Source organism: Coturnix japonica, chromosome 9 (genome assembly GCF_054131305.1).
Source record: "Coturnix japonica strain WE chromosome 9, WE-NBRP24, whole genome shotgun sequence".
NCBI classification, from domain to species: domain Eukaryota; kingdom Metazoa; phylum Chordata; class Aves; order Galliformes; family Phasianidae; genus Coturnix; species Coturnix japonica.
This window is the reverse complement of record NC_140671.1, coordinates 10,323,502-10,333,173: the sequence shown is the minus strand read 5'-3', so window position 1 is coordinate 10,333,173 and position 9,672 is coordinate 10,323,502. Positions and strand designations below refer to the sequence as shown.

The 9,672-nt window shown below is 48.4% G+C and overlaps 1 protein-coding gene across 9 annotated transcripts in view; it reads left to right on the top strand.

Moving 5' to 3' along the window:
- Positions 1-672: 672 nt before the first annotated feature.
- FBXW8 (F-box and WD repeat domain containing 8) overlaps positions 673-9,672 on the top strand; it is a 47,019-nt gene continuing 38,019 nt past the window's right edge. For 7 of the 9 annotated variants that reach the window (XR_014931979.1, XR_001558555.3, XR_014931977.1 and 4 more), the window contains exons 1-2: positions 1,800-2,081; positions 4,615-4,719. Coding sequence is in view for 3 of the 9 variants with exons in the window: in XM_085509549.1 (XP_085365675.1) it covers positions 1,821-2,081; positions 4,615-4,719 (366 nt within the window). In the remaining 6 variants the exon portion in view is untranslated. Of the gene's footprint in view, positions 806-1,799; positions 2,082-2,302; positions 2,359-4,614; positions 4,720-9,672 lie in introns of those variants that run through there. The other 2 variants (XM_085509550.1, XM_085509551.1) reach the window with 2 other exon arrangements.

The window sequence follows — 9,672 nt, the reverse complement described above, 5'->3', positions numbered from 1 at the left end:
CGGGCGGGGGCCGGGGGGGGGTTACATCATCCCCCGCGGGGCGGTGCTCGGCGGAGGAGGAGGTGTGGGGACAGAGTGGGGATGGAGGATAGAGGGGGGGGGACAGGAGGATGGGGGGGATGGTGGATGGGGATAAAGGGGTGTGGGGTGGGAGGGGTGCGAGGGGGGACAGGGGGCAGAACATTGGGAAAGGAGGGCAGGGTGGGGAAGGGAGAGTTTGGTGGTGTAATGTGAGAATGGAGGGACTGGGGGGGGCAGTGGGGGGTAGAGTGGTGATTGAAGGATGGGGGGACTGGGGGTGCAGGTGGATGTGGGAGGAGGAGCAGTGGACAGAGGGGACAGGGGGATAAGAGGGACGGGTGGGAACTGATGGGTGGGGGTATAGAGTGGGGTGAAGGGACAGTTTGGGGTGTAGTGTGAGAAGGGAGGGACTGGTGGGCAGGTGGGTGTGGGGGTAGCTTCGGTGGGACTTGAACAGACAGGAGGAACAAGTGGCTCCGAGGGTGTGGGATGGGGACACAGCAGGAATTGGGGGATAGAGGGGACATAAGGATGGGAGAGCAGCGTGGGAACTGAGGGGGGGGGGGAGTACGGGCTGGGCAAGGAGATAATCGAGGGGGTGTATTGAGAACTGAGGGTCGGGTGGTGGGGCAGGTGACTGGGGGAAGCTTTGGTGGGACAGAGGATCCGATTGGGAAGAGGGGCAGTGTGGGATCAGAGGTCAGAACGCCTGTTGAGTGATGGTGTTTGTGTACTGAGACCTGTGAGACCTGGGAACAGAGTTACTCCAAGTGCAGAGATGGAGGTAAATGTGGATGAAAGGGGATGGGGGTGGGGTGGGGAGTGGGGTAGTTTAGGTGGGAAGTGAGGGAGCAGGGAGACAGTATGGCCTGAGGGGAGAGGGTGAGGTGGGGGTCAGTGTGGAAATGGAGTGACATGGGGACAGTGTGGGACGGGGGGGCACTGTATGGGGGGGGGGTGTTACTGTCACAGCTGAGGTACAGCATGGGCTCGGGGGGTTCAGGGGGCTGGGAACAGAGTGGGAGTGACAGAGAGCAGGGATGGAGGGGGCGGCTGGGGATTACAAAGGGCTGGAGAGGATTTCATCAGCAGCAGCATTACTGATTCTGACCACAGGCCGTGTGCTGAGCCGTGAGCTGCCAGCACTGCTCAGGCATCGCAGGGGGGCCCAGGAGACCCCCCCGAGGAGCTGCACCGCAGCTGATGACACCCAGACACCCACCCCTCCATCCAGACAGCGTTTGTACAGGGAAACTTTGGCGTGTTTATTTATTTATGGAGGGGAGGGGTCTAAATAGAGCAGATCCATCCCAAAATGAGGTAATGCACAGGAACAAGCATCCCCGCGCTGCTCCTCTGCCTGTTACCTTACACTGCTCTTCTGTGGGGCAGCAGCAGCAGCACAGCTGGTAGCTCCATGCTGGGCCGAACATCCCCTCTTTCCTCTATGTTCTCTCGTCTCCTCCCAGACGGCTGAGCTGTCAGTGCACGAAGGGCCGCAGGGCTGTGCTGACCCACACACCACAATGACTGCACAGCAATGGACTCACAGCTCACAGAGAGGCGGGTGGGAGGAGGTCAAGGCAGCACAGACACACACAGCCCTTCATCACTGCGGGCTGCATCCCCTCAGCCCCCCCCCGTGCGGCGGCTGCCCGCGCCTCGCGCTCTCCCTCAGGCACAAAATGGCGGCGCCGCTCAGCGCCGTGTTCCCGCGCGGCCTCAGCGGGGTAGGAACCTTTGATGCGCGGAACTCGCGGGCGCGGGGGGCGGTTTCCGGCCCGGCCCGGCCCGCCGCCATGGCCGAGGGCTCGGCGGAGCTGGAGCTGTTCCGCCGGCGATGGCGGGAGGAGCTGGCGGCGGGCGGCAAGAGGAGGCGGCGGGAGGAGGCGGAGGAGCCCGACGGGTCGGTACGGGACGGGTCGGGCTGCATAGAGCTGGCCTGCGGCCTGCTGGACAGAGAGAGCCCGGCCCCGAGCAGCCCTGCTGCCGCCCGGCACTGCGAGGAGACCGCGGGGGATGAGGCCGACGACCTGCTGGGACAGCTTATCCGCGACCTGGTAGGGCGGGCTGCGGGGCGAGGCCTGGCCTGATGTGTGGGGGGTAACGACCGGGCCGTGATGGGCTGGGGAGGGCGGCTGGGCCGTCAGGACGTGTGTGAGCTCGGGCTGTGTGTGCCCGTAGCTCTACAGATCCATTAACCATCCTTCAGAGCAGGTTTGTGGCGTTTAATTTTAAGAATGTCTGTTTTCTGTTCTGCCCTTTACTGACGCCTCTCCAGTGTGGCTGTATCGGATGTTCCGTGTTGTGACGCTGCAGCGTAGCAGGAAAACAAGTGTGAGTTCTTTGCATAGAAGAATTAATTGGGAATTAGCATTAAATGCAGTTCTGAGCCCATTAAAAGTTGTTTTGGTGAATCCTTCAAGTGCAATAGAGTTTTTATTTGCAGTGTGGAAAAGCTACGGGGGAGACACGTTTTTCTCACTGGCTTCACTGTGGCCATTTACTCTTTGCTTAAACAAAAAGGAGCAGATTACAGTTCTTCCTGCAAGGCATAGATTGATCCCTGCAAGGAATCGGCTCTTTATTGGTCCCCAGGATCCTGTCCAGGGGGGCAGCAGCCCCAGGGCTGTGATCCTCCAGCACTGAGACGGGTCCCTGCTGCTCACCAGCACCGATGTTAACACTTACTACTCTTAATATCCCATTAGAATTGAATTAGCTCCTTGTGCTCACAGTGCGGCTACACATTCTCTTGTAGGTTAGTTTATAGATCTGTGTGGCTGCTGTTGTCCTTTGTGCCCTTTTCCCTGGCTGAGCTGTCAGTGCTGCACTGTGCCTGTGCTGGGCAGGCTGTAGGCAGCCTCCATGTGATGTATCTTTGGTACACACAGACAGACTGGGTTCTAGTTGGCCATGGGTCAGCTCCAATTTGGAAGCAATGTACTCATAGTGGTGCTGTGCCCAAGCCCATAAGCCCAAGGCTAAGCCCTGCTCATGGCTCCTCTCACTCATTTGGGCTGCGTGGCTCCAAGAGTTAGGCTGGTTCACATCTGCCCAGCTCAAGCTCTGCCTGTGTGTGGCCATGGCAATGCACTCAGGACCCATTTATTTATTTAGCATCCCCTTTGGAGATGGAATCAGTTAAAGCCACGTGGAAACAGTGTGCAAACCCACAGTGGGGAGTGGTGTTTGTGGGCCTTGTTGGGGGGCGAGAGGAGAAGGGAGGAGCAGGAGGGCCAACCAGGCTGCCAGGAGCCTCAGCACATGGGCAGGGTTTGGTGCTTAGAGGCTGTTGCTGTCCTGCTGAAACAGCCCAATGGGAGCAGTGCCCATCTTTGTGCTGTCTGCACACTTGTCTCTAGTGTGTGATATGCTTTGCCTTAAAACCTTTCAGTGTATTATGCAATAGTTTTCCTGTGTAACTGTGCTTTAAATAAATCTGGTATTGTCTGTTTTGCCGCTTCATTGGCGCTGTGAAGAGACCAGGTTTTAACTTGTAAGGAGCTTGTGTAGAAGAGACCTGCTGAAAAATAAAGGTTTTGGGGCCAGAGAAGTGCTCGGAGTCAGAGTACGGTCCCAGCCAGCCTGGCTAACTGGTGGCATATGTGGAGACTGATGGGGATATTGTGGAAACAGAGCATGGTTTAGGTTGGAAGGGTCCTTAGAGCCCCCCACAACCCTGGCCTTGGGCCCTTGCCCCTACCAAATCAGGCTGCCCAGGGCCCCATCCACGGCCTGGAGTATTGCCTGGGAAGAGGCACTCACAGCTTTTATTCTTCAGCATTTGGGAAGAGGATGCAGACATCAGGGAAACCAAACACTGGAGCACAGAACTTTTAGAATGAGTGACATGCATAAGTGTTTACAGTGGGCTGGTTTTGCACTCTCTTTTTTTTGGTTTAGTATAGAAACTTTGGAATCTCCAGGCAGAAATGGAGAAGAGGACAAATCTGATGCAAAAATTACAGGAAGATTTATTAATGAGATAGAATAAAAAGCCCAGCTAGGAACAGCATTTGTGCTGCATTCGGCAATTAGAAAGAAGCAATAGATTCTTTGGTTTATGGATGTTACTATGGTAATGAGCTAAAGCAGTGGCCCTTCCAGCATGCTCTGAAAAAAGAAATTGGTGTTGCTGATGGACAGAAGGAAACTACAGCAGCATCTTCACTTGGTTTTATATCAAAATATTCCTTCACTTCACATCTCCTATTTGATCTTTTTTTGACATTGAAGCCTTAGAGAAATAGTTGTATTACAACTTACCTTGCTTTTCTGTGCCTTGTGACTACAGATAAGCCTTGTGGTTTTCTTTGATTTGCTTTCTAGCTCCACTTAGCAATGTAATATATTTTGTCCACTGTGGTTCAGAGTGAGCAGACTGTAACTCAGGTACTGTCATGCCAGCATGACCCGTCTGATGCTGTGCCCTTAGGAATGGAGAGGGGGGATTACTTCTGCCTTTGCTATGGAGCTGTGATGGCACTGAGGATACTGTGTTCTTTCTTAATACCACTGTCACTGTTGCTACTATTTGGCTATGCAATAAAAAAGCCTAACAAGTTATTTTCTTTCTTTTTGTCTTCCCAGAATGAAATCAATGAGATTCCTTTCTTTGATGTCCATCTGCCCTATGAACTGGCATTGAAGATATTTCAGTATCTGGGAAAGGCTGAACTGGGGAAGTGTGCTCAGGTAAGCAGTGCTGGCAGTTTGCTTCCCACATCAAATAAGCACGTGTGGTCAAGCAGCAGTAAGGCACTGTGATGCAGGGAACATGTGTGTCAGCCCTAGTGGCTCAGCTGGTTGTAGTTACTAGAAATTCTTCCCAAACTGCGTATTGAAAAGTAATAATAATTGAGCTGGATTTACAGCCTCCAGCTGAGTGTCGCTAACCCAAACATTTGTGACTTGCATGTAACCAAAACCTTACCATTTAAAATAAATGCTTGCAGAGATATTTTAATTCAAGCATCTAGAGTCAGAAGCAGTTGACTATGTTGCTGCACCACTGAGAGCTCAGCACTTAAGAGTGGCAATGAAGCTGCTCCCACCCCAACATTTCTCAGTTGACAGATGTTGTAGAGAAGGAACTTTTTGTCTTTAGTAGTTTCATACAAAGCTGAATTCCTGAAGGGTACTGCCCTGTCCCCATGGTTTATATCATTCTGTGGCAGAACACTGATAGTGCTTTGACCATTGTGTTCTCAGACCATTGTGTTTTTGTGTCATCACTAACTGCCTCTCCTTCCAAGTGGCCTTGTTAACTTACACACAGCCAACTGTACTTAGGCTGCTCATCTCATGTTCTTGAGCCTCCTTCTCCTTTTTCTGCACTCTAAAAGATGAACTTCCTCTCTGAATGAGTCTCCAAAGCAAACTTAAATCAGCAAGTGCTGATTACCCTGTAAAATAGTGTTGTGAACGTGAATTGCAGCTTCTCCCATCATCGCTGTTTAATGCTTCAGGCTGGTGTTCATTGAGCTCTTATGTACAAAACACATCTTGCTGCTGCTTAAAATCCAATCAGAATGGTTCTTTGTACAATACTAGAAGTATTCCCTGGACTATTTGTAAGATAAAGAAATGTTAATGTGTAACAACAGGGTAAAGCTTTGTAGTGGATGGCGAGCATAAAGCATGCATTAACCAAATGACATATGCACTGAAATTAAATTGGTCTTTGAACTTAAGAGTCTGAGCAAGTCACAGTTTTAGGTACTTACCGGTCTTCATTGCTTAAATCTTTGACTTGCTAATGCCTTGTAGGAACAGGGGCTGCTAGAAGAGAAGAACCTCTGGTGGGGCTGCTGGTGCAAAGGAAATCATTTCTCTGAAATGATTCTTGGTGCTGTCTAGAAGAATGAAGCTTTCAAACAGGCCTTTTCAGTCATTTGATACAGGGAGATAAAACCAGTTAAGGCCACCTTCCACAAAATGACAGGACTGCATTTGGGGAGTGGATTACTTTTAGTTTAGTCTCCCTCTTTTGTTTCTCTCAGGCAAGATCAGTTTACTTTGTGGCGTAGCAAAAAGCTTGGCTGCTGCAGGGCTGCTCCTTTTCTCTGTGCTTGAGCTGCACTCAGTTTCTCTCTCTCAGGTTTGTTTTACATTAGAATCTGTCCTCAAAAGATGTGTTTAACACTCAGCAGATTTTCCACGTTTCTCATTTGCTTTCAGAGACTTGAGTCAGATGCTCCTTTGTGGCAGCTGACAGGTAGCTGAGCACATGCCCAGTGCTTTACAAGGCTCTCCGAATGAGATGGATATCCAATGCTTTTAGTGCAGAGCTGGCTTCTTTTGACGTGTTTAAATAAAAAGCAGAGCAATAAAAATAAATGCCATTTTCATTTTTCTCTTGGTGATTTTGTCTTCTGATGGGAGGAGGGGGAAAGACCTCTTCTGTTAAATGGAAAGCCCTGCTGCTTTACGTTGTTAGCACAGAAAGGTTTTTTTTATTAAGGCGCCTTGGGACTTCAGCAAAATTGGGCCAGCCAGTGGAATTGGCATCGTGAACTATGTGAGTGCCTTTGGAGAAAACCTGTTTGCTTAGTTCCTTAAGCCAAATTGGTAACTGACTAACAGTAAAGTAGCCTGACTGCAGAGTCTCTTTGAGATTTAATCACATCACAGACTGCTCTGGAGAACTTTAATTTCTCCCTGATATTTCCCCTTCCCCCTCTTCCCCACAGCTTTTCTTTGATTTTTGGAATTAGGACCATAAAACACAAGCTATCCGTATGGCACTTGGAACTCTGAAGCCACGTGTAGAGCTTCAGTTAATGGTGTCATCAGTTCTTGAGCTCTGGTGGGTGTGCGGTACCTGTGTGATACCCACTGCTGTCCAACAGACCAGTCCCTACTGATATCCCCTATTTTCAGCAAGCAGAGAAAGGTATCTGTGGCTCAGTGTCTCAGCAGAATTGCAGTGCTTGTTCTTCCAGGTTTCCACTGGCCCTACAGACAGGAGAACCTTTTGATTTATCTGTCTTTTGTCTGGCTGTTATAAGATAGGCAATGGGTGACTCTTTTGTGACTGCTGTGATGAGGATTTGAGAATTGGTTCTCCTTCATTGTGAATCAAAAAGGAAAAACAACCACTTGGGCCATTGTGGCTCATGGAATGCATCCGAACCCTTTGTGTTATTTGAGGCTGCAGGGCTTTGCTCATGGCCTTATGGTCTGGCCTCAAACTATCAGCTTTAGGATAAGGTGACGTCCTCTGTGTGAAGCTGTGCGCTCTTCAGTTGTGTTACTGCTCTCTAGTAAATACCAAAGGCCACATAAATTACATTTTGTGGTGGGAAACACTTCTAGACAGCGTCTATTGAATTTTAGCAACACTAGGGCAGAGTTCTATTTCTGAACAGATCACTGGGAAGTTGTCTTTGAACTGTTGGTGTTCTCATCTGAGAGACGCCTGGAGATGTTTACTAACACAGCAATTGTGTATGTATCTAGGACAAGAGAGCCTGTTTCTAGGAATTTAAGAATGAATTGTCTTGCACAGATCAAGAATTTCAGATGCTTGCTGTTAAAGAGTCTGGAATTGTCAAACTGTTTGGTTTTCAATGTTAGAGATTTGAGAAATAAAATCTTAGGTATTTCATGTTCGTACTTTTATGTATCATGATTGTGTACAAATAATCACCCACCGTCCTCTGGGCTGGGGGAGAGAGCAGAGAAAGGGATGGATGAGGATTTCCTGAGCTCAGGGCTTAGGATGAGACTTAAAATAACATTATGGCTGCGAATTGAAAAGATGAGCAGCTTCCACCTGGTAAATGTGCATCTGAATGGCTTTGGCTGAAATACTGCTTGGCGCTAAGTATTGTACTGAATTGAAAGTCCAGATACTTCAAAATGAGGCCCCTGGATTCAGCAAATGAACCTTGAATCTATCTTTGTGTGACCAGGGAAGAAAACAAACCTAATGAAGCAAAGGCAGTTATCAGATGGGGAGGGATGAATAAACCTTCATTAGGATTTAAGCCAGTTGATTAAGACAGGATTAGAGTTTAGGATTCAATGGAAGAGGTGGATTTTTTTAGTTACTTTGTTTTGCTTGCTTTTGCAAAAACAAGTAATAATAATAATAATAATAAAAAAAATCCCCAGACACAAAACCAAACAGCAAAACCCATGTCAGCAAAAGCCTCTGAAGTCCTTCAGAGCATTATTGCTTGCTGAACTCCAGACAGAAAATTGTTCCTCTGTGGAGCTCAGGGGAAAACCAAAGTTGCTTTGAGAATCATAGTAAAACGACAATGGGAACACTAATGACAAAATTAAATTACAGCCTCTAAATCTATAAACAACCCCATAAGATATTGTTATTGATCATTGTAGGAGTTGGCGTGGAGTGTGAATTTGGAAATAATTATATCTGGCATTTCAGAAGAGCTTTGTGTGCAACAGCTCGTCTCCAACAAACAGAATGTGTGGGTGCATGCAAATAAAGCTGTGATGCTGCGGCTTTTGGGGCCTCACCTGAAACCCCGAGTCGGGCAGCTCCAATAAAGCTGACTTGGAGCCAATGGCTGGTTTTAATGCGGCAGCTCACAGTGGTGCTGTAAAGTGAAATGCTCGAGATACTTTTATTAGAGGGCTCTTGCAGCTGAGGCTCGCTCAGTGGGGCTTTTACAAGGGATTGCCATGCCAGTTTTGGTGCGTTAAGAAAAGGCTGCGCTAGGGACCCGTTGGAAAGTCGTGCCTGTAAAGCAGCAGGATTTGATGTAATTTGATTTAAAAAGAAAAATCATAATAGGATGGGATCTCTGTTCCCCTTGAATGTTTATTCCTGAGAGCTGAAAAGGCATCCAGGTTTTATGTGGCCGTCTTCCCCATTTATTTATTTTTTTTACTGTTTTTATGGAATACTTTTATGGCCTTGAAACCAGAAAGATCTGCACAAATACTGTCTGCTTTGGCAAACTCCAATGGTGTACGTTTTCCTTTTTATTTATTTTACTTTCTTCCTATTAAACCAAGCAAAAGTGGACAGAGCTGGGCTTGGTGGGTTGGTGCTCGGACAGAAGCTGCCTCGTGGCTGTCAGCAGCAGCGTGCTCCCTTCTGGGGCCAGGAGAGGGACCTGTGCTGCTGGCTGAGCTCAGCTGGATGCTCTGCTCCTTTGTGGGGGCACCAAACACTGCTTAGGTTTTCCTTTGAGCATTAACGTGTTGGTTTATATTGCTTTAAAATCAATTTCAGAGCATATTCCCCATGAAACTCTGAAACCAGTTTGAAGAATACATACATTTTTTAAAAAATAAATATATATACATATATGTATTTTTATTTTCCTTTGAGCTTTCTGAGTGTGTCCCTGCAGCGAGAGGGACATCATACACAGGTGTTCTTGCTTTTGTAGCACACGATGGCACACAGTGCTAGAGGTGCCCAGTAATGTTAGGTCATTTGTAAGGCAGCATTGCCCTGTCCAGGTTGCTTTCTTTGGTGGTGGAGAGAGGTTGTGCATCTTCTGAACGTCTCTGTGGCTAAGTGGAATGCTAACTGCTGGGCTTGGCTATTCCTGCTTGAGAGCTGCTCTTGTGTGCAGGTATCAGATCCTAAAATACCTGCAGGTTGCTCTTCCTTCTTTCTTTTTCCCGAAAGAAACAAGTCATGAAACAAGATGCAGTTCTTCT